The 26,619-nt window shown below is 38.8% G+C and overlaps 1 protein-coding gene across 1 annotated transcript in view; it reads right to left on the reverse strand.

Moving 5' to 3' along the window:
• Window positions 1-4,841: 4,841 nt before the first annotated feature.
• The window catches only part of hoga1 (4-hydroxy-2-oxoglutarate aldolase 1), a 75,124-nt gene continuing 53,346 nt past the window's right edge, over window positions 4,842-26,619 (reverse strand). The window contains exons 4-8 of the mRNA XM_065259446.2: window positions 12,110-12,237; window positions 11,273-11,407; window positions 9,315-9,411; window positions 5,444-5,577; window positions 4,842-5,172 (exon numbers count right to left, since the gene is read on the reverse strand). Of these exons, the coding sequence (XP_065115518.1) occupies window positions 5,017-5,172; window positions 5,444-5,577; window positions 9,315-9,411; window positions 11,273-11,407; window positions 12,110-12,237 (650 nt within the window). The 3' untranslated portion in view covers window positions 4,842-5,016. The remainder of the gene's footprint in view (window positions 5,173-5,443; window positions 5,578-9,314; window positions 9,412-11,272; window positions 11,408-12,109; window positions 12,238-26,619) is intronic.

A 26,619-nucleotide genomic window follows, 5' to 3' on the forward strand; every position in this document is an offset into this window, starting at 1 on the left:
AAGTTGAGCTCGATTGTGACTGTCTATACGCTAGACACCGAGCGTACTTGTATGGCAAAGTGGTTGTCGCCATCAAGTGGTCGGGAGTGTGCTAACGCTTCAGACTCAAATATAGAGCGGAAGTATATACGCGGTTGTGAGGTATCTGAAAAAATAGTTCCACTATAGCAAAAAACACGGATTGAAATCATACATTGCGCCAATATATTTGTTTTTAATCATCAACGAACACCACGAACCACTCGGTGAGTAGTACAGTTTTGAAAATGAACGTTAAGTGTTGTTTTAATGACATGTTTGTGCATGGTCATTGACTTCCATTCTGAAGCAGTCAAGAGACGCTTCTAAACGAGTCAAAAACTCAAGACACGACCCATTGTCAAAATTTCAGTGTCCATCACTGTAGTTCATCCAAAACAAACCAGAAATGAGACTCAAAGTGTTAAATACAGGAATTATCCTTTAAAGTAGGTGGTGCCTGTCGTCGCCATCTTGGCCACGCGTCACCACACATCACTCGCAAATAACCAAAAATGGATAAAGAGGAGGGACGTGGGTGAAGCTGAGGTGGCTGGTTGCTGAAACCACGCCTGCCTAGCTCGATTGTTGTGACCATAGAGTGTAAAAAAAGATGGACGACGCCCGTTCGCTCGCTTGGTTGTGACAGCAGTGGCAGTTCACCTGTCACTCAAGTGGCCACGCCCTTAATTATGCAGAATTTTAAGGCTTAAAAAAGGGATGAGATACAAAAAGAAGACTAGTCCTGCCAAGGAAGTATCCTTGACATTGAGAAATGGCCAGAGAGATCGGAAGGTTGCCTCTCGGTAACGTCCCAGTGACAACATTCCTTTATTTCTATTTTAAGAATTAATTTAAAGTACACATCCTTTCTCGATTGCCATTCTCCTTTCACGCCTTCATATTACCACAAAGCTTGCTTCGGGTTGTTTAAAATGGACTATAACCTATCTACCAGCTCTGTTGACAGTGGGACATTTTTAGTCACCATAATTTGCATCACCTCATGATGCTGCAGCATGTGAAATGCTGCAACAGTTTAACCTGTTTTCTAATCATATGGTCTGTTGCCATGGCAAAATATTGAAATATTCAGAACCGTTCTGCCTTCACCTGACATTCAAAGTGTGATATAAAATATTTTCTTTGTTCAGGCACTAAAACTGAATGGCTAATTTTATCTTTTGAGTTACAAACATGATCTAATATATGAAAGAAATAAGTCACACAAATATGAAAATTCTCTCAGAATTACTCATCCTCACGCCATCCCAGATGTAAATGACTTCCTTTCTTCAGTTGAACACAAAAAATAATTGTATATTAAATGCTAGTAAAATCCTGGCCCGGCATCAAGGGGAGGCTTAGTCTTGGTGAGTAAATTATGAGGGAATTTTCATATTTGGCTCAATTTAAAGGTGCCAAAAAATGCATTGACATAATATGTTAAATTGTTCTCTGATATCTAAAAGGTATGTGGCTTTATTAAGTGCAAACATTATCCAGAGATGGTTTAACCATTTACAACCCTAAGATTTGCCTTTAGAATTGAATGGTCTATTATTACCTTATTTGAAAGGGTCATGAATAATAATGTTGGGCTTTGCTCTGATTGGCTGTTGGTCAAAGCAGGTCTTTAGAATAGCTAAATTCTATTATAAAGATTATATTCTAGAATAACTAAATTGTGAAGATTACATTGTCTTAATGTTATTTATGCCCATTAATATTGAATTTGTGATGTGTTTTTTTTTATTTACTTGTATCTTTTGGTTCTCTTTTGATTGACAAGATATACTGGCTATGACTTTCGGCTTTAATTAAATTAAATCCGATTTTCGGAAATTAAATGCTTTAAATGAAATATATAACCTGTGTCCAAAATCACAAACTGTGGCAGTAGAGCTCCTCCTCATTGAATGAGCCTTCAAGGTTAGCAAACAAAATGTAAGGCAGTTGTACACTGACAAAGAAACGAGGCTGTTTTCTTAATAGATGTATACATTAAAGAGATCCAATTCACAATCTGTACATTATTCTACCTTACGGTTTACACTAAACTGCAAGTCTTTCTTAAGTGAACTTATGGGAGTTTACTACAAGAAAAATATATTTAATAAGAGAAGACACTCAGCGTATGCGTGTGTCCTCTCTTATGTGTTTGAGACACCCTTGATGAAGGGCGTAAATTTCTGCATAAGCAGTTTACAGGAAAACAATTGCTTAAACAGTACTGGGCAAAAGTCTTAGGCCACAATGCCAGAATAAGACTTTTTGTTTAGCAATATAGTGATCAAATATAAATAATATAATATAATATACACTTTTATCTAAAGCAACTTAACTCCTATACATTTTATCTTGTTTATTTTTTAATATCAAATATTTTGACACATTATTCAGTCCTCATACAGCTATATTGTATTTTATATTGTAGTCAAGTAGTCTATTCAGACATGTGGATGCTGTCTAACCCAAATAAACACATGTTTTTGCATTAAAAAAATCTGTCAAAAAACTTAAATTAAATGATAAATGCATTTCATTAGGACCGTATTGGTTCAATCAATCAATTGAATTACTCTGTGGATTCTCAGTTAGCCAAATTGATTCAGAGAACACAAAATATACAAAATTAATGTTTAAATTTAAGTTACAGTTACAGTAGTTAAAGATACAAATAACATATTTTCTCTATTGGGTCCCACTTTATATTAGGTGTCTTAAATTACTATGTACTTACATAAGAAAATAAAAATGTTTGTGACCCTGGACCACAAAGCAATTCATAAGTAGCACAGGTTTATTTGTAGCAATAGCCAACAATACATTTGGGTTCAAAATTATTGTTTTTTATGCCAAAAATATCATTAGGATATTAAGTAAAGATCATGTCCCAAAAAGATATTTTGTAAATTTCCTACCATAAATTTATAAAAAAAATAATAATAATTAAAGCAAAAAATTTTTGAATAATTTTTAACTCTGTGTATGTTTTGATAATCGTTCTAATTATGATCTCTATTAAAATTCCTTGACAAAAATGCAATTCTTTCAGCTTTTTGCTAAAATATTATTTATAATTTTTAGGAAAATACGCATATTTAGGAGTTTATAAGCAGATAAAAAAATAAAGATAGGATGAAAGTTTCTTTTTTCGTTTTGTTTGTTTTTTTGTTTGATTGTTTGAAAGCAGAGGGTCTGTTCTTTCATTTCACATATTTGTATGTTTATACATTTTTAGAAGAAAAATTTCCTGTAAGGCATTTTGTGACATTTTTGTGAAAATGACAAAAAAATGCCGGCAGACAACTTTTTAAAAAATGGCTGGCGGGGAAAGAGTTAATTCATTTTATTTATTGTGTGCATGTGTGTTGTCCAGAGTAGGTTTAGAGTTTGGTTTAGGGTTAAAGGATTACTCCGTTTTCTTAAAAAAATCCAAAATGTTGATGTCTGAACATTTTGGATGACATGAGGGTGAGTAAATTATCAGGATTTTTTTTAAGAAAATGGAGTAATACTTTACAGGCGACATTTCACAAGACATTTCTAAGATGTCAAATAAATCTTTGGTGTCCCCCAGAGTACGTATGTGAAGTTTTAGTTCAAAATATCAGATAGATCATTTATTATAGCATGTTAAAATGCCACTTTGTAGGTGTGAGCAAAAAGTGCAATTTTTGGGTGTGTCCTTTGAAATGCAAATGAGTTGATCTCTGCACTAAATGGCAGTGCCATGGTTCAATTAAGGAGCAGTATTATCCCCTTCTGACATCACAAGGGGAGCCAAATTTCAATAAACTATTTTTTCACATGCTTGAAGAGAATGGTTTACAAAACTAAGTTACGGGTTCGATCTTTTTCACATTTTCTAGTTTGATAAAAGCACTGGGGCCCCAATTATAGCAAGTCTGATTTTCATGATATGTCCCCTTTAAGGTTAGTTAAGACACCTCATATAAAATGATACAAAGTAAAGTATGTATGTTGGTCACTAAACTTTACGTATCAAATATTTTAGACTGAGACCAATATGGGTCAAAATTACATTTACATTTAAAGCATGTCTTCTAACCAATAAATTCCTGACTGAAAAGGTAACAAGAAAACTACAAACAAACGTGCACATTTATACCGCAGAAATGTATGGAGCGGTGAAAAGAAAGAAATGTTAATCTAAGGTTTGGCAACAAGGACAGACAAGAACTTTATAGGTAAGAAATGTAATGTCAAAGTGACAGCACTCTAAATAGCCTGAAAATGAGGTAAAGAGAGATGATAATGACAGCTATTCGACTAAAGTTTCGTGTCATTTTGCTCCCAGTGAGAAGTCAGAAGATAGTTTTTTTTCACACCCTCCGACAATCTACTCTTTGGCTCAGCATGACTCATATACCAATGCTTTTATCCTTTTATAAAGGTGATAGCAGGTTTGCACCTCATCAAACAATCATAACAGAGTTTCCTGGTGGGTTAGGGCGCCCACTTGTGGTTGCACTTGACATTAAAGGGATTCATCTAATATGGGATTCTTTTGTAACACTTTACAACAAGGATGAATTAGTAAATATATTAAGTAAATATACAAATATTTATATGTATATATATATATATATATATATATATATATATATATATATATATATATGTATATATATATATATGTATATATATATATATGTATATATATATATATATATATATATATATATATATATATATATATATATATGTATATATATATATATATATATATATATATAAATATATATATATATATATATATATATATATATATATATATATATATTTAGTTCATGATAACAAATATCGTATTGTAAAGTGATACCCATGATTCATATCCAAGCACATAGCAAAAAAAAAAAACATTTAGTAAACCAAACGTTAAGAAGGTTTGAGAATTATCTTTCAATCATTTTTTTTTTTTATAAAAATTGGGTTTTCAATTTTAAGTTTTTGGTCCTTAATATTGTTGGCTTAAGTTTTCAACCAACCATTAGAGGTAAATTTTACTCGAAGCATTGCTAAATCTGTCTGTGATAAAGGCTGTAGGGGGGACCGACACAAACCACCGTGATATCCAAACCACTCCATGGCTTGTTTCAAAGCCGGCACACCATACTGTCGAGTTACCTATAAAAAAAAAAGGGAAAGGGGACATTGCATTTTAACAACTACAGTGACATTAGTTAAAGAAAAAATGCACAAAAACATGTCAGCAAACTCTTAAAAATCAGTTATATATAAATATTTTTCTAAAGCATATTTGCACCCCATTTTCTCATGGCCTTTGTTCGACAGCTCTTTGGGGGAAGGGTTGCTTCCAATGTTTATCATGCCTACATAGCAGTAAATGTAGCTGTTGTATAAATGTGCCATGTTGCCATGGTGACGTGATGCTCACTGCTGTGTTGGGTTCGATGAGGCGATACTGGAGCTCTCTGGCCTCGTCCCAGCGTCCTGAAACGCACAGCTGTGCCAGCTCGCACACCTGCTGACCCAGCACATTTGCTAGGGCGCACACGCCTCCCACCGCCCCTATAACAAAAACATTTGACCTTAAATATCGCATAGGTGCAATGAATATTAAAATTAAGGTTTGACCATAGGGAAATTTGAAGCAGGTGTAGTTGAATTGAAAATGCTGCTGGGTTTTTGACAAAGTATAGACTGCTCGAGTTTGATTGACAGGTTGGCTCCTCCCATCCAACTAAAAATGGCTATGGAACTCACCACCCCCGTTATTCTATATTTGCAACCGAGAGATATATTTGATTTTGTTTATGGATTAACAGGCTTTGTAGAAAGTCTCACCCAAAATGTGACATTTGATCAACAGTGTTTCCGAACAAGATAAAGGAACTCAGATGCAAAAGCCTCTAAACGCCACCTCCGTCAAAAATGAGATAATGATATCAACCGAATGCTCTCAGCATGTATTATACATTCATCAATTCGCTTAATCCCATCCTCAGGCCATTCAGAAATACCGGTTTGTCTGCAAAATCCATTAAGGGTCTGAAAAAAAAGGCTTATTTACAAAAAACATCAGACGCACTTAAGAGGGTTTTGTATCTGAGCTCTTCATATCAAACCACATCATCATAAAAAGGCTCTGCATATATTCTACAGCAGGGTTTCCCAAACTGGGGTTCGGGAACCCCTAGCGGTTCACGAGAGAATTGCAGAGGGTTTGTGAGTTGATGAAAAACAATGATTACAATTAAATCATAAAATGTAAAAAATTTTAAAATAAAAATCTAAATAAAACCCTTACTAATAAATAAACAAATAAATAAATAGCTTGGTTCCAAAACGTGATAAAAGCCTTTTTTAATGATTAGTTACCACCAAAATCAGTGTTGGATCTGGTCAGTATTAAAAAGTAAATTCTTCATTTTACGCAAAATCCGATACCCGCCGTGTTATTCTGTCATCTTTTCTCCAATTTTCCCAAAACGCAACCCCTAGCGGTTCACGAGAGAATTGCAGGGAGTTTGTGAGTTGATGAAAAACAATTATTACAATTAAATCATAAAATGTAAACAATTTTAAAATAAAAATCAAAATAAAACCCTTACTAATAAATAAATAAACAAATAAATAAATAGTTTGGTTCCAAAACGCGATAAACGCCTTTTTTTAAATAATTAGTTACCACCAAAATCAGTGTTGTATCAGGTCAGTATTAAAAAGTAAATTCTTCATTTTACGCAAAATCCGATACCCGAATTGTGTTATTCTGTCATCTCTTCTCACTTTTTTCCCAAAACGCAACCCCTAGCGGTTCACGAGAGAATTGCAGAGGGTTTGTGAGTTGATGAAAAACAATGATTACAATTAAATCATAAAATGTAAACAATTTTAAAATAAAAATCTAAATAAAACCCTTACTAATAAATAAACAAATAAATAAATCGTTTGGTTCCAAAACGCGATAAAAGCCTTTTTTAATAATTAGTTACCACCAAAATCAGTGTTGGATCTGGTCAGTATTAAAAAGTAAATTCTTCATTTTACGCAAAATCCGATACCCGAATTGTGTTATTCTGTCATCTCTTCTCACTTTTTTCCCAAAACGCAACCCCTAGCGGTTCACGAGAGAATTGCAGAGGGTTTGTGAGTTGATGAAAAACAATGATTACAATTAAATCATAAAATGTAAACAATTTTAAAATAAAAATCGAAATAAAACCCTTACTAATAAATAAATAAACAAATAAATAAATAGTTTGGTTCCAAAACGCGATAAACGCCTTTTTTTAAATAATTAGTTACCACCAAAATCAGTGTTGTATCAGGTCAGTATTAAAAAGTTAATTCTTAATTTTACGCAAAATCCGATACCCGCCGTGTTATTCTGTCATCTTTTCTCCCTTTTTTCCCAAAACGCAACCCCTAGCGGTTCACAAGAGAATTGCAGGGGGTTCGTGAGTTGATGAAGGACAATGATTACAATTAAATCATAAAATGTAAACAATTTTAAAATAAAAATCGAAATAAAACCCTTACTAATAAAAAATAAATAAATAAATAAATCTAAAGAGTTTGGTTTCAAGACGCGATAAACGCCTTTTTTTATAATTAGTTACCACCAAAATCAGTGTTGTATCAGGTCATTATTAAAAAGTAAATTCTTCATTTTATGCAAAATCCGATACCCGTCGTGTTATTCTGTCATCTTTTCTCCCTTTTTTCCCAAAACGCAACCCCTAGCGGTTCACGAGAGAATTGCAGGGGGTTTGTGAGTTGATGAAAAACAATGATTACAATTAAATCATAAAATGTAAACAATTTTAAAATAAAAATCGAAATAAAACCCTTACTAATAAAAAATAAATAAATAAATAAATCTAAAGAGTTTGGTTTCAAGACGCGATAAACGCCTTTTTTAAATAATTAGTTACCACCAAAATCAGTATTGGTTCAGGTCAGTATTAAAAAGTAAATTCTTCATTTTATGCAAAATCCGATACCCGTCGTGTTATTCTGTCATCTTTTCTCCCTTTTTTCCCAAAACGCAACCCCTAGCGGTTCACGAGAGAATTGCAGGGGGTTTGTGAGTTGATGAAAAACAATGATTACAATTAAATCATAAAATGTAAACAATTTTAAAATAAAAATCGAAATAAAACCCTTACTAATAAATAAATAAATAAATTAATTAATAAATCTAAAGAGTTTGGTTTCAAGACGCGATAAACGCCTTTTTTTATAATTAGTTACCACCAAAATCAGTGTTGTATCAGGTCATTATTAAAAAGTAAATTCTTCATTTTACGCAAAATCCGATACCCGCCGTGTTATTCTGTCATCTTTTCTCCCTTTTTTCCAAAAACGCGATAAACGTCAGTCCTCATTCTCTGCAGAATGCAATAAATTCGCTTAACCAATCACAGCGCACCATTCCACGCATTGTAAACAATAATGGTGGCGCTTTGAATACATACAAAATCCTAGTTTTCCTAATTTACTTTGTACTTCGTGATCAACAAACAAACAAAAACAAAATAGTAATTTTGATGGCACTGATAAACCTGTGGTGGTTTTCTGTGGCGGGGAAGAAACGTAAGCCACTCAGGCACTCGAGCAACGGAAAAATGCTGGCTGTTGCTTATTCTCCCGACAGCATCAAAATAATCAGTTTTTATAATAAATCTTTGAAAATCTAATTATGGATTTGAATTTTTAATGTTATTATATGCTATGTGAAAGTTTGTAACAGAAAATAGTGGCTTTCATCTTGTCACCTTCTTGGTATAGAAAACACATTTAAACCGAAATTAGTCAAAAAGGGAATTATTGCGTTTTGGAACCAAACTCTTCATATATAATATGCATGCCATGTGACCATTACACAACCCTACCATATATCAGAAAACTGAGAATGGATACGTTTTATGTAGCAATAAAAGAAAACTACCAGATGAAGGTCCAATAACAGGTCATGATAACAATAACTATGTAAAATACTACTGATAAAAACTTAAAAGCGGATAAAAAAACGTATATTTTCAAATGTGGAAAAATTGGTTTTCAGTTATTGAAATATTTACTTACTTAAAATACTTAAAAGCTCAGGTGTATAAAAGTAAATTATTTAGATCAGGGGGTTTGGCTGACAAAAAGTTTGAAAACCCTTGCTCTACTCTGGTTTTTTTCTCGATGGTCACCAAAAAGAAACAAATATCAAATAGAAGATATTAAAATATTCAATATAGAAATGTTTAAAATAAAAAGGTACAAAAGTGGAAAAAATATGACTTTATTCTCACCTACAGAGTATGCAGCCATGAGAAACCCAGCTGATCCTGCAAGCACCTTGAAATCCTGTGATCTGGTTTTGTGCACAATCAGAGCTATTCTTGTGATCTATCAATTATCAAACATTAAAATGTATAAAAAAAAGTGAAAATAAAGACAGAAAACATGAAAAAAAATACAATTAACGTTATTATCCAGTACTTATACAAATAATAATTATAAATGTAGTTGTAAATTACTCTGGAAAACTTTGGCTTGACTGCAGTGATAACATTTTAACTCGAGTCAATGTTTATTTACTTTAATATTGTGGAGTATTAAAGAGGGAAGAACCGGGCCATTCAGAGAAAATTAACAGACTTCCATCAGCATAAAATCTTAATTCCCCACTAAGTTCAAAGTATCTCAGGTAAAAATAAAGTATACTTAAATTTATTAAAAATTACATTTTGTTCCCTTTTCAAAAAGTACAACTTTGCACCTAAAGAGTTTGTATTACGTGAACATACGCGCACAGTAGTTTATTTGACTCGTATGTGTATACGCAGGGGTTTCTACGCATGCGCACTGCGACAAAATGCAATGCATCTCCTGGGCTTCATACTACATTCTCCAGTACACACATGGGCAACCTACCCTACAAGGTTTCAAAAATCCACGTACAGTATGTGCACACTCTTCTAATGACGAAAATTGCATCAGGCGCACTGTACATGGACCTTTGGAAAACATATTTTTACTCAGTTGCTTTTAATTATCTGTAACCTGTTTCTTCATTTTCCTTGTTTAATTTATTGTGTGATATTTTATTGTTTTGTAAAGCACATTGGTCAGCTTGGCTGTATAAATGGTGCTATATAAATAAATTTTGACTTGACTTGACTTTGCATACGCGTAAAAAGTGGACCATACCTTGGCCTACGTATAATTATATGCAACTACATTTTCAAGTACACACATGGGCGACCTACCCTACAATTTTTCAAAAATCCACGTACAGTACGTGCACACTCTTCTAATGACGAAAATTGCGTCAAGCGCACTGTACATGGACCTTTGCATACGTGTTAAAAGTGGACCATACCTTGGCCTACGTATAATTATATGCAACTAACCTACAATGTTTCAAAAATCCACGTACAGTATGTGCACACTCTTCTGATGACGAAAATTGCGTCAGGCGCACTGTACATGGACCTTTGCATACGCATAAAAAGTGGACCATACCTTGGCCTACGTATAATTATATGCGACTAACCCTAAATCAAACCCTAATTCTAACCCTATAGTAAATACATGTTATTGATCATTACTAGGCCTACTCAGTACTTAAATATAGAACTACACTCTAACAAAGACACTGTAAAAAATTAGTGCATGAAAATAGTGTAAAAAGTGTATTTTGTACACTTTTTTTCCCTGGGACGTCTACAATAACATGCCCCACACGGAGATAAAGAACATTACTTGTGTAATTTCTGCGCCGTTGGCACCACCGAAAAGGAAATCAAAAACAACTTTACTAAAGACTTTCTCCATCTGCCACTGTTAAAAGACAGCTGGCCTTCTCTAAACTCATGCCAACGTTTTTGTGTCGGAATTCTCAGACAAACAAAGCAACGTTTTTATACGGCCACAAAGCTATCACTTATGCTTTTTGGGGGAATTGGATAAAAATGCACATACAGTCGATTCTCCATATTAAACTGGAATAGCAGAATAGTGAAAACTAAATGCTTGAAATTAGAAATGTGTTACTTTTGTGACAGACTATATCTAAAAATGCCACAATTTGAAAATTAAAGGACTATTTAATCAAAAGATAGACCTGCGATAACATGAAGGTCAGTAAACACCAAAATTAAACATAATTTATAAACATAATAAACATGCCAATATGTTTACATTTGTGTATATTTATGCGTATTTCACAAGTGAATAAATAATAATACATTATATTAACTCTTACATCTCCACCACTGTCTTTGAGGCCGACAATATTTGGATGCTGGGAAAGTTGAATGATTGCGTCCACAGGCAGGTCGAGACCAGTGTTTGCTGGTACACTATATAAAACAACTGGAACAGAACTGGAATCTGCCACCTTGGGATTGACAAATGCAATAATGCATTTTAATAAACAACAATGAAAGTTGCATATTATCACAAAAATTGATTTCATTGTATTCTTACAACCATATTCTTTCTATAATCATATGCATAACATTTTAAAGAACCCATATGGGTAGTATTTATTGTTGTAGATACATCACAATGTGACACTGTCTGTGAAATCCAGGTTAAAGTCTCATAATCTAATTGCAAGATCAAAGTGTGAATTAATTTTTTATATTAAATCTGAAAGGTTATATTTTTACTACCGCTGTCAAAAGATTAATCGCATACAAAAAAAAGTTTGTTTTTGCATAATATATGTGTGTGCACTGTGTGTAATTATTTTGTATAAATACACACACATGCATGTACGGATTTAAGAAAAATTTACATTTACATGATATAAATAAAAATAAATACATTTAGATTTTTGATTTGTATTTTATATATAAATTAAAAAAAAAAAACATAAATAATATGTTTTTTAAATTTCTTGAAACGAATGTGTGTGTTAAGATATACATAATAATTACACACAATACACATGCATATATTTTATGCCAACACAAACTTTTATTTTATATGCGATTAATCGCGATAAATCTTTTGACAGCCCTAATTCTCACAGGATGATCTTTACATTATGTAGGAAGATTTTAGTAAATCACAAACTGGGTCATATTATGACTACCTGAGTGAAATGGCTTATTAGAGCACGGCTGTCCATTCGACCGCGGTAAAAACACGGTGTTACCACTAACACACAGTCAGCCCCTGCATCGGACATTTTTTGGCTCATTTGGATCGTAGCTCTGGTGGCTACAAGAATAGACAGAGAATAGAGAAAGATTATACAGGCTCAGATAGAGTTGCTCTCATTATATATGGCAGTTTTCTTTTTGAAGTAAGACCTTGTAAGACCCAAACCAAGAATAGGCCCTGATCTGTACGTCCATTCATTTTATTAGTACAAGTAATCCCCAATAAGTGAAGATATAGTGCCTCCTAGTGGTGAAATTATTTACTTCCTATGGTTTGTATTTTTCTATCCCATCCGTATATTTATGTTGGCTTGACAAAGCCAACATACTGTTCTTCGATCTAAGCTTATTATTATTATTATTATTATTAGTGGTGCTTGCATTTATGCAAGGCATCACTATTACTATTGCTCATACTTATTAGTGGTGCTTGCATTTATGCAAGGCATCACTATTATTATTGCTCATACTTATTATTATTTATTTATTTATTCTTATATCTGGACACTTTTTCGGCGCGTAACTCGTCCCGCACGGTTTGTCGTAGACCAATGAAACAGGGCTCAAAACGACCGGCTTGTTGAGGACACGTCTGCTATGACTTTTATAAGCGATCGGGTGCAGGATTTCCGAAAGGGGGGCGAAAAACCACCCGAAAAATCCCATTGACTTAACATTGCGCCCAACTTTGACGGGTCATAGCTCCGCTGGAGGATTTTGTAGAAACATGTGGGTTATAACATTTGAAGAGGGGGGTAGACTCTGTAAGAACATACATCACAATGGGGTGTAAGTTGTACCCCTGGGGTGTAAGAGGCACCCGAAAATTCCCATTGACTTATAATGGGGCAGGAAACATGTCCATATAAGGGAATAAAACAGTTCCAGATGGGATATCTTTGCTTTACAGTGTCGTAGAGATAAGTGGGTGGGCTCATTTTACTCGGGCATCCAATCAGTCTCTCAGGATCATCCCAGAGCTATTAAGCCACGCCCCTAGCAACAATTTTGGGCACCCTAGCAACATCTCCCATAGACTGCCATTATAAAATGCCCAGATGGATATCTTTGCACCACAGTGTCATAGAGACATGGGGGTGGGCTCATTTTACTCAGGCATCCAATCAGTCTCTCAGGATACTTACATAGGTATAAGCCACGCCCCTAGCAACCACTTTTGAGCACCCTAGCAACACAAAATTGAAACAGTTATATCTCGGCATCTGAACATCGTAGAGACACGGGGGTTGGACCGTTTGACTCATGACTCAGAGTGTAATCATTATGGGATGCCAATTTTTTCCCTAGCAACCAAATACAGTACCCTAGCAACAGAGTAAACAAAGCCTTATATCTCCGCATCAGAACATCGTAGAGACACGGGGGTTGGACCGTTTGACTTGTGACTCGGAGTGTAATCATTATGGGTTGCCAATTTTTTCCCTAGCAACCAAATACAGTACCCTAGCAACAGAGTAAACAAAGCCTTATATCTCCGCATCAGAACATCGTAGAGACACGGGGGTTGGACCGTTTGACTCGTGACTCGGAGTGTAATCATTATGGGATGACAATTTTTTCCCTAGCAACCAAATACAGTACCCTAGCAACAGAGTAAACAAAGCCTTATATCTCCGCATCAGAACATCGTAGAGACACGGGGGTTGGACCGTTTGACTCGTGACTCAGAGTGTAATCACTATGGGATGCCAATTTTTTCCCTAGCAACCAAATACAGTACCCTAGCAACAGAGTAAACAAAGCCTTATATCTCCGCATCAGAACATCGTAGAGACACGGGGGTTGGACCATTTGACTTGTGACTCAGAGTGTAATCACTATGGGATGCCAATTTTTTCCCTAGCAACCAAATACAGTACCCTAGCAACAGAGTAAACAAAGCCTTATATCTCGGCATCAGAACATCGTAGAGACACGGGGGTTGGACCGTTTGACTTATGACTCGGTGTGTAATCACTATGGGATGCCTATTTTTTCCCTAGCAACCAAATACAGTACCCTAGCAACAGAGTAAACAAAGCCTTATATCTCCGCATCAGAACATCGTAGAGACACGGGGGTTGGACCATTTGACTCGTGACTCAGAGTGTAATCACTATGGGATGCAAATTTTTTCCCTAGCAACCAAATACAGTACCCTAGCAACAGAGTAAACAAAGCCTTATATCTCCGCATCAGAACATCGTAGAGACACGGGGGTTGGACCATTTGACTTGTGACTCAGAGTGTAATCACTATGGGATGCAATTTTTTTCCATAGCAACCAAATACAGTACCCTAGCAACAGAGTAAACAAAGCCTTATATCTCCGCATCAGCACATCGTAGAAACACAGGTGTTGGACCATTTGACTCGTGACTCAGAGTGTAATCACTATGGGATGCCAATTTTTACCTAGCAACCAAATTCAGTACCCTAGCAACAGAGTAAACAAAGCCTTATATCTCGGCATCAGAACATCGTAGAGACACGGGCGTTGGACCGTTTGACTCATGACTCGGCGTGTAATCACTATGGGATGCCAATTTTTTCCCTAGCAACCAAATACAGTACCCTAGCAACAGAGTAAACAAAGCCTTATATCTCCGCATCAGAACATCGTAGAGACACGGGGGTTGGACCATTTGACTCGTGACTCAGAGTGTAATCACTATGGGATGCAATTTTTTTCCCTAGCAACCAAATACAGTACCCTAGCAACAGAGTAAACAAAGCCTTATATCTCGGCATCAGAACATCGTAGAGACACGGGAGTTGGATCGTTTTACTTTTGGCTTGGAGTATAATCATATATGGTCCCCAGAATTTTGCCACGGCAAGCACCACTCACATTTTCTTCAGGAAATGTACCTATCTAGTTATTATTCTTCTTTTTCTGGACACTTTTTCGGCGCGTAACTCGTCCCGCACGGTTTCACGTAGTCCCATGAAAGAGGGCTCAAATCGACCGAATTATTGAGGAGAGGTGTGCTATGACTTTTATAAGCGATCGGGTGCACGATTTCTGAAAGGGGGGCGAAAAACCACCCGAAAAATCCCATTGACTTAACATTGGGCCCAACTTTGACGAGTCATAGCTCCGCTCGAAGATTTTGTAGAAACATGTGGGTTACAACATTTGAAGAGGGTGGTAGACTCTGTAAGAACATACATCACAATGGGGTGTAAGTTGTACCCCTGGGGTGTAAGAGGTGCCCAAAAATGCCCAATGAAAAGTCAATGGGGCAAAATCCCATAGACTAACATTGCGGAAAACTTTGTCAGGTCATAGGTCCGAACGAGGATTTCGTAGAAACATGTGGGTTACTCAATTTTAAGAGGGTGGAAGGCTATGTAAGAACATACATGACATTGGGGTGTAAGTTGTACCCCTGGGGTGTAAGAGGCACCCGAAAATTCCCATTGACTTATAATGGGGCAGGAAACATGCCCATATAAGGGAATAAAACAGTTCCAGATGGGATATCTTTGTATTACAGTGTCGTAGAGAAAAGTGGGTGGGCTCATTTTACTCGGGCATCCAATCAGTCTCTCAGGATCATCCCAGAGCTATTAAGCCACGCCCCTAGCAACAATTTTGGGCACCCTAGCAACATCTCCCATAGACTGCCATTATAAAATGCCCAGATGGATATCTTTGCACCACAGTGTCATAGAGACATGGGGGTGGGCTCATTTTACTCAGGCATCCAACCAGTCTCTCAGGATCCTTAAATAGGTATTAAGCCACGCCCCTAGCAACCACTTTTGAGCACCCTAGCAACATAAAATTCAAACAGTTATATCTCGGCATCAGAACATCGTAGAGACACGGGGGTTGGACCGTTTGACTCGTGACTCAGAGTGTAATCATTATGGGATGCCAATTTTTCCCCTAGCAACCAAATACAGTACCCTAGCAACAGAGTAAACAAAGCCTTATATCTCCGCATCAGAACATCGTAGAGACACGGGGGTTGGACCGTTTGACTCGTGACTCGGCGGGTAATCACTAGTGGATGCCATTTTTTTCCCTAGCAACCAAATACAGTACCCTAGCAACAGAGTAAACAAAGCCTTATAACTCCGCATCAGAACATCGTAAAGACATGGGGGTTGGAGCGTTTGACTCGTGACTCGGAGGGTAATCACTAGTGGATGCCATTTTTCCCCTAGCAACCAAATACAGTACCCTAGCAACAGAGTAAACAAATCCTTATATCTCTGCTTCAGAACATCGTAGAGACATGGGGGTTGGACCGTTTTACTTTTGGCTTGGAGTATAATCATAAATTGTCCCCTGAAATTTGCCACGGCAAGCACCACTCACATTTTCTTCAGGAAATGTACCTATCTAGTTAGTGGTGCTTGCATTTATGCAAAGCATCACTATTATTATTGCTCATACTTATTATTATATCTTATTATTCTTATGTCTGCACACTTTTTCGGTGCGTAACTCGTCCCGCACGGTTTGCCACAGTCCCATGAAAGAGGGCTCAAATCGACCGGATTATTAAGGAGAGGTGTGCTATGACTTTTATAAGCGATCGGGTGCAGGATTTTCGAAAGGGGGGCGAAAAACCACCCGAAAAATCCCATTGACTTAACATTGGGCCGAACTTTGACGGGTCATAGCTCCGCTTGAGGATTTTGTAGAAACATGTAGGTTACAACATTTGAAGAGGGTGATAGACTCTGTAAGAACATACATCACATTGGGGTGTAAGCTGTACCCCTGGGGTGTAAGAGGCACCCGAAAATTCCCATTGACTTATAATGGGGCAGGAAACATGCCCATATAAGGGAATAAAAAAGTTCCAGATGGGATATCTTCGCTTTACAATATCGTAGAGACATGGGGGTGGGCTCATTTTACTCAGACATCCAATCAATTTACCAGGATAGTCCCAGAGCTATTAAGCCACGCCCCTAGCAACCACTTTTAAGCACCCTAGCAACATAAAATTCAAACAGTTATATCTTGACATCAGAACATCGTAGAATCATGGGGGTTGGACCGTTTTACTCATGACTTGGAGGGTAATCACTGGCCGCATCATTGGCCACGCCCAAGCCACGCCCCTAGCAACCAAATTGGAGCACCCTAGCAACCGAATAAACAAATCCTTATTTCTCCGCATCAGAACATCGTAGAGACACGGGGGTTGGACCATTTTACTTGTGACTCAGAGCGTAATAACTTGCGACATCATTGGCCACTCCCAAGCCACGCCCCTAGCAACCAAATTGGAGCACCCTAGCAACCGAATAAACAAATCCTTATTTCTCCGCATCAGAACATCGTAGAGACACGGGGGTTGGACCATTTTACTTGTGACTCAGAGCGTAATAACTTGCGACATCATTGGCCACTCTCAAGCCACGCCCCTAGCAACCAAATATGAGCACCCTAGCAACCGAATAAACAAAGCCTTATATCTCTGCATCAGAACATCATAGAATCACGGGGGTTGGACCGTTTTACTCGTGACTCGGAGGGTAATCACTGGCCGCATCATTGGCCACTTCCAAGCCACGCCCCTAGCAACCAAATTGGAGCACCCTAGCAACCAAATAAACAAACCCTTATTTCTCCGCATCAGAACATCGTAGAGACATGGGGGTTGGACCATTTTACTTGTGACTCAGAGCGTAATAACTTGCGACATCATTGGCCACTCCCAAGCCACGCCCCTAGCAACCAAATATAGTACCCTAGCAACAGAGTAAACAAAGCCTTATATCTCCGCATCAGAACATCGTAGAGACATGGGGTTTGGACCGTTTGACTCGTGACTCGGAGGGTAATCACTAGTGGATGCCATTTTTTTCCCTAGCAACCAAATACAGTACCCTAGCAACAGAGTAAACAAAGCCTTATATCTCCGCATCAGAACATCGTAGAGACACGGGGGTTGGACCATTTTACTTGTGACTCAGAGCGTAATAATTTGCGACATCATTGGCCACTCCCAAGCCACGCCCCTAGCAACCCAATATAGTACCCTAGCAACAGAGTAAACAAAGCCTTATATCTCCGCATCAGAACATCATAGAGACACGGGGTTTGGACCGTTTGACTCGTGACTCGGAGGGTAATCACTAGTGGATGCCATTTTTTTCCCTAGCAACCAAATACAGTACCCTAGCAACAGACTAAACAAAGCCTTATATCTCTGCTTCAGAACATCGTAGAGACACGGGGGTTGGACCATTTTACTTGTGACTCGGCATGTAATCACTAGTGGGTGCCATTTTTTTCCCTAGCAACCAAATACAGTACCCTAGCAACAGAGTAAACAAAGCCTTATATCTCCACATCAGAACATCATAGAGACACGGGGGTTGGACCATTTTACTTTTGGCTTGGAGTATAATCATAAATTGTCCCCTGAAATTTGCCACGGCAAGCACCACTCACATTTTCTTCAGGAAATGTACCTATCTAGTTAGTGGTGCTTGCATTTATGCAAAGCATCACTATTACTATCTTGCATACTTATTATTATTATTAGTGGTGCTTGCATTTATGCAAAGCATCACTATTACTATCTTGCATACTTATTATTATTATTAGTGGTGCTTGCATTTATGCAAAGCATCACTATTACTATCTTGCATACTTATTATGTTGGCTTGACAAAGCCAACATACTGTTCTTCGATCTAAGCTTATTATTATTATTATTATTATTCTTCTGGTACAAACTTTTTCTCACAGTAACTCCTCCTAGAGCTTTCAAGCTACACCCACAAAACTTTACAAAACTTTTAAGACTGGTACGTAGATTGTTGCTATGACTTTTCTAACTTATGGGACCTACCGAATTCCTAAACGGGGCGCTCAAACACCTCAAATTTTCCATTGACTTAACATTGCGACAAACTTTGACGGGTCATAGCTGCAAGCGAGAAATTTGTAGAAACTTGTGGGTTACCACATTTGAAGAGGCTGGCAGGCTCTGTAAGAACATACATCACATTGGGGTGTAAGTTTCACCCTTGGGGTGTAAGGGGCACCCAAATTTCCCCATTGACTTATAATGGGGCAGGGAACATGCCCATATAAGGGAATAAAAGCGTCCCAGATGGAATATCTTCACTTTAGAGTGTCGTAGAGACATGGGGGTGGGCTCAATTTAGTCAGGCATCCAATCAGTCTCTCAGGATCGCCCCATAGCTATTAAGCCACGCCCCTAGCAACCATTTTTGGGCACCCTAGCAACATATCCCATAGACTGCCATTATAAAATGCCCAGATGGATATCTTTGCAGCACAGTGTCACAGAGACATGGGGGTGGGCTCATTTTACTCAGGCATCCAATCAGTCTCGGAGGATTCTTATTGAGGTATTAAGCCACGCCCCTAGCAACCAAATATGAGCACCCTAGCAACATAATAAACAAAGCCTTATATCTCTGGATCCGAACATCATAGAGACATGGGGTTTGGGTCTTTTGGTCATGTTAGCCTTATGCTAGCTCCATGCTAAGTCATAGTAGCTTCATGCTAGTTTCGTGCTAGCTTTATGCTAATTTCATAATAAATCTTGCTAACTTCATGCTAATCATGTTAGCATCATGCTAGCTTCATACTAATTCATGTTAACATCATGTTAACTTCATGTTAATTCATGTTAGCTTCATGCTAGCTTCATGCTAATTTATGTTAACATCGTGCTAGCTTCATGCTAATTCATGTTAGCATCGTGCTAACTTCATGCTAATTCATGTTAGCATCGTGCTAGCTTCATGCTAATTCATGTTAGCATCGTGCTAGCTTCATGCTAATTCATGTTAGCATCGTGCTAGCTTCATGCTAATTCATGTTAGCATCGTGCTAACTTCATGCTAATTCATGTTAGCATCGAGCTAGCTTCATGCTAATTCATGTTAGCATCGTGCTAGCTTCATGCTAATTCATGTTAGCATCGTGCTAGCTTCATGCTAATTCATGTTAGCATCGTGCTAGCTTCATGCTAATTCATGTTAGCTTCGTGCTAGCTTCATGCTAATTCATGTTAGCATCGTGCTAGCTTCATGCTAATTCATGTTAGCATCGTGCTAGCTTCATGCTAATTCATGTTAGCATCGTGCTAGCTTCTTGCTAATTCATGTTAGCATCGTGCTAGCTTCATGCTAATTCATGTTAACATCGTGCTAACTTCATGCTAATTCATGTTACCGTCGTGCTAGCTTCATGCTAATTCATGTTAACGTCGTGCTAGCTTCATGCTAATTCATGTTAGCTTCATGCTAATAATGCTAGCATCATGCTAGCTTCCTGCTAATCATGCTAACATCATGCTAGCTTCATGCTAATTCTTGTTAGCATCATGCTAGCTTCATGCTAATTCATGTTAGCATCATGCTAGCTTCATGCTAATTCATGTTAGCATCATGCTAGCTTCATCCTAATTCATGTTAGCATCATGCTAGCTTCATGCTAATTCATGTTAGCATCATGCTAGCTTCATGCTAATTCATGTAAGCATCATGCTAGCTTCATGCTAATTCATGTTAGCATCATGCTAGCTTCATGCTAATTCATGTTAGCATCATGTTAGCTTCATGCTAATTCATGTTAGCATCATGCTAGCTTCATGCTAATTCATGTTAGCATCATGCTAGCTTCATGCTAATTCATGTTAGCATCATGCTAGCTTCATGCTAATTCATGTTAGCATCATGCTAGCTTCATGCTAATTCATGTTAACATCATGCTAGCTTCATGTTTATTCATGTTAGCTTCATGCTAATTCAAGTTAGCATCATGCTAGCTTCATGCTAATTCATGTTAGCATCATGCTAGCTTCATGTTAATTCATGTTAGCATCATGCTAGCTTCATGCTAATTCATGTTAGCATCATGTTAGCTTCATGCTAATTCATGTTAGCTTAATGCTAATTCATGTTAGCATCATGCTAGCTTCATGCTAATTCATGTTAGCATCATGCTAGCTTCAAGCTAATTCATGTTAGCTTCATGCTAATTCATGTTAGCATCATGTTAGCTTCATGCTAATTCATGCTAGCTTCATGCTAATTCATGTTAACATCATGCTAGCTTCATGCAAATTCATGTTAGCATCATGCTAACTTAGTGCTAAACATGCTAACATGGTAACTTTTGGTATCATGTTTACGGAAAGTTATAATACTAAACTAAACTTGTTTTAAATTTCTCTCAATCTGTTTTAAACGTTCAGGCTAGGCTTTGTCAAGCCAACATAAAGTTTGTCTTCAAACTTTTCTATCTAGTTATTATTATTATTCTTCTTTTTCTGGACACTTTTTTGGCGCGTAACTCGTCCCGCACGCTTTGTCGTAGACCCATAAATTAGGGCTCAAATCGACCGGCTTATTGAGGAGAGGACTGCTATGACTTTTATAAGCGATCGGGTGCAGGATTTCCGAAAGGGGGGCGAAAAACCACCCAAAAAATCCCATTGACTTAACATTGCGCCCAACTTTGACGAGTCATAGCTCCGCTCGAGGATTTTGTAGAAACATGTGGGTTATAACATTTGAAGAGGGTGGTAGGCTCTTTAAGAACATGGATCACAATGGGGTGTAAGTTGTACCCCTGGGGTGTAAGAGGTGCCCAAATGTGCCCCAATGAAAAGTCAATGGGGCAAAACCCCATAGACTTACCATTGCAAAAATTTTGACGGGTCATAGGTCCGAGCCAGGATTTCATAGAAACATGTGGGTTACTAAATTTGAAGAGGGTGCTAGACTCTGTCAGGACGTCCCCCACAATGGGGTGTAAGGTTACCATAGCAACCATTTTGGGCACCCTAGCAACCTATACCATAGACTGCCATTATAAAATGCCCGGATGGATATCTTTGCACCACAGTGTCATAGAGACATGGGGGTGGGCTCATTTTACTCAGGCATCCAATCAGTCTCTCAGGATCCTTACAGACTTACTAAGCCACGCCCCTAGCAACCACTTTTGAGCACCCTAGCAACATAAAATACAAACAGTTATATCTCCGCATCAGAACATCGTAGAGACACGGGGTTTGGACCGTTTTACTTGTGACTCGGAGTGTAATCACTGGGCACATCATTGGCCACTCCCAAGCCACGCCCCTAGCAACCAAATACAGTACCCTAGCAACAGAGTAAACAAAGCCTTATATCTCCGCATCAGAACATCGTAGAGACACGGGGGTTGGACCGTTTTACTTGTGACTCGGAGTGTAATCACTGGGCACATCATTGGCCACTCCCAAGCCACGCCCCTAGCAACCAAATACAGTACCCTAGCAACAGAGTAAACAAAGCCTTATATCTCCGCATCAGAACATCGTAGAGACACGGGGGTTGGACCGTTTTACTTGTGACTCGGAGTGTAATCACTGGGCACATCATTGGCCACTCCCAAGCCACGCCCCTAGCAACCAAATACAGTACCCTAGCAACAGAGTAAACAAAGCCTTATATCTCCGCATCAGAACATCGTAGAGACACGGGGGTTGGACCGTTTGACTCATTACTCGGAGGGAAATCACTAGTGGATGCCATTTTTTCCCTAGCAACCAAATACAGTACCCTAGCAACAGAGTAAACAAACCCTTATATCTCCGCATCAGAACATCGTAGAGACACGGGGTTTGGACCGTTTGACTCGTGACTCGGAGTGTAATCACTAGTGGATGCCAATTTTCTCCCTAGCAACCAAATACATTACCCTAGCAACAGAGTAAACAAAGCCTTTTATCTCCACATCAGAACATCGCAGAGACACGGGGGTTGGACCGTTTGACTCGTATCTCGGAGTGTAATCACTAGTGGATGCCAATTTTTTCCCTAGCAACCAAATACAGTACCCTAGCAACAGAGTAAACAAAGCCTTATATCTCCGCATCAGAACATCGTAGAGACACGGGGGTTTGACCGTTTGACTCGTGACTCGGAGTGTAATCACTAGTGGATGCCAATTTTCTCCCTAGCAACCAAATACAGTACCCTAGCAACCGAATAAACAAAGCCTTATATCTCCGCATCAGAACATCGTAGAGACACGGGGGTTGGACCGTTTTACCCGTGACTCGGCATGTAATCACTAGTGGATGCCAATTTTTTCCCTAGCAACCAAATGCAGTACCCTAGCAACAGTGTAAACAAAGCCTTATAACTCAGCATCAGAACATCGTAGAGACACGGGGGTTGGACCGTTTTACTCGTGACTCGGCATGTAATCACTAGTGGATGCCAATTTTTTTCCCTAGCAACCAAATACAGTACCCTAGCAACAGTGTAAACAAAGCCTTATATCTCTGCATCAGAACATCGTAGAGACACGGGGGTTGGACCGTTTTACTCGTGACTCGGCATGTAATCACTAGTGGATGCCAATTTTTTCCCTAGCAACCAAATACAGTACCCTAGCAACAGTGTAAACAAACCCTTATATCTCCGCATCAGAACATCGTAGAGACACGGGGGTTGGACCGTTTGACTTGTGACTCTGAGTGTAATCACTAGTGGATAGTGGGTTGGAACGTTTTACTTTTGGGTTGGAGTATAATCATATATTGTCCCGAGAATTTTGCCACGGCAAGCACCACTTCACATTTTCTTCAGGAAATGTACCTATCTAGTTATTAGTGGTGCTTGCATTTATGCAAAGCATCACTATTACTATCTTGCATACTTATTATTATTATTATTCTTCTTTTTCTGGACACTTTTTTGGCGCGTAACTCGTCCCGCACGCTTTGTCGTAGACCCATAAATTAGGGCTCAAATCGACCGGCTTATTGAGGAGAGGACTGCTATGACTTTTATAAGCGATCGGGTGCAGGATTTCCGAAAGGGGGGCGAAAAACCACCCAAAAAATCCCATTGACTTAACATTGCGCCCAACTTTGACGAGTCATAGCTCCGCTCGAGGATTTTGTAGAAACATGTGGGTTATAACATTTGAAGAGGGTGGTAGGCTCTTTAAGAACATGGATCACAATGGGGTGTAAGTTGTACCCCTGGGGTGTAAGAGGTGCCCAAAAGTGCCCCAATGAAAAGTCAATGGGGCAAAATCCCATAGACTTACCATTGCAAAAATTTTGACGGGTCATAGGTCCGAGCCAGGATTTCATAGAAACATGTGGGTTACTAAATTTGAAGAGGGTGCTAGACTCTGTCAGGACGTCACCCACAATGGGGTGTAAGGTTACCATAGCAACCATTTTGGGCACCCTAGCAACCTATACCATAGACTGCCATTATAAAATGCCTGGATGGATATCTTTGCACCACAGTGTCATAGAGACATGGGGGTGGGCTCATTTTACTCAGGCATCCAATCAGTCTCTCAGGATCCTTACAGACTTACTAAGCCACGCCCCTATCAACCACTTTTGAGCACCCTAGCAACATAAAATACAAACAGTTATATCTCGGCATCAGAACATCGTAGAGACACGGGGGTTGGACCGTTTTACTTGTGACTAGGGGTGTAACAATTGGGCACATCATTGGCCACTCCCAAGCCACGCCCCTAGCAACCAAATTTGAGCACCCTAGCAACCGAATAAACAAAGCCTTATATCTCCGCATCAGAACATCGTAGAGACACGGGGTTTGGACCGTTTTACTTGTGACTCGGAGTGTAATCACTGGGCACATCATTGGCCACTCCCAAGCCACGCCCCTAGCAACCAAATACAGTACCCTAGCAACAGAGTAAACAAAACCTTATATCTCCGCATCAGAACATCGTAGAGACACGGGGGTTGGACCGTTTTACTTGTGACTCGGAGTGTAATCACTGGGCACATAATTGGCCACTCCCAAGCCACGCCCCTAGCAACCAAATACAGTACCCTAGCAACAGAGTAAACAAAGCCTTATATCTCCGCATCAGAACATCGTAGAGACACGGGGGTTGGACCGTTTTACTTGTGACTCGGAGTGTAATCACTGGGCACATCATTGGCCACTCTCAAGCCACGCCCCTAGCAACCAAATACAGTACCCTAGCAACAGAGTAAACAAAGCCTTATATCTCCACATCAGAACATCGTAGAGACATGGGGGTTGGACCGTTTGACTCATGACTCGGAGGGTAATCACTAGTGGATGCCATTTTTTCCCTAGCAACCAAATACAGTACCCTAGCAACAGAGTAAACAAAGCCTTATATCTCCGCATCAGAACATCGTAGAGACATGGGGTTTGGACCGTTTGACTCGTGACTCGGAGGGTAATCACTAGTGGATGCCATTTTTTCCCCTAGCAACCAAATACAGTACCCTAGCAACAGAGTAAACAAAGCCTTATATCTCCGCATCAGAACATCGTAGAGACACGGGGGTTGGACCGTTTGACTCATGACTCGGAGGGTAATCACTAGTGGATGCAATTTTTTTCCCTAGCAACCAAATACAGTACCCTAGCAACAGAGTAAACAAAGCCTTATATCTCCGCATCAGAACATCGTAGAGACACGGGGGTTGGACCGTTTGACTCGTGACTCGGAGGGTAATCACTAGTGGATGCCATTTTTTTCCCTAGCAACCAAATACAGTACCCTAGCAACAGAGTAAACAAAGCCTTATATCTCCGCATCAGAACATCGTAGAGACACGGGGTTTGGACCGTTTGACTCGTGACTCGGAGGGTAATCACTAGTGGATGCCATTTTTTCCCTAGCAACCAAATACAGTACCCTAGCAACAGAGTAAACAAAGCCTTATATCTCCGCATCAGAACATCGTAGAGACATGGGGTTTGGACCGTTTGACTCGTGACTCGGAGGGTAATCACTAGTGGATGCCATTTTTTTCCCTAGCAACCAAATACAGTACCCTAGCAACAGAGTAAACAAAGCCTTATATCTCCGCATCAGAACATCGTAGAGACACGGGGGTTGGACCGTTTGACTCATGACTCGGAGGGTAATCACTAGTGGATGCAATTTTTTTCCCTAGCAACCAAATACAGTACCCTAGCAACAGAGTAAACAAAGCCTTATATCTCCGCATCAGAACATCGTAGAGACACGGGGGTTGGACCGTTTGACTCGTGACTCGGAGGGTAATCACTAGTGGATGCCATTTTTTTCCCTAGCAACCAAATACAGTACCCTAGCAACAGAGTAAACAAAACCTTATATCTCCGCATCAGAACATCGTAGAGACACGGGGGTTGGACCGTTTGACTCGTGACTGAGAGTGTAATCACTAGTGGATGCCATTTTTTTCCTTAGCAACCAAATACAGTACCCTAGCAACAGAGTAAAGAAAGCCTTATATCTCCGCATCAGAACATCGTAGAAACACGGGGGTTGGACCGTTTGACTCATGACTCGGAGGGTAATCACTAGTGGATGCCAATTTTTCCCTAGCAACCAAATACAGTACCCTAGCAACAGAGTAAACAAACCCTTATATCTCCGCATCAGAACATCGTAGAGACACGGGGTT

This window comes from Paramisgurnus dabryanus, chromosome 24 (assembly GCF_030506205.2).
Source record: "Paramisgurnus dabryanus chromosome 24, PD_genome_1.1, whole genome shotgun sequence".
Lineage (NCBI taxonomy): Eukaryota > Metazoa > Chordata > Actinopteri > Cypriniformes > Cobitidae > Paramisgurnus > Paramisgurnus dabryanus.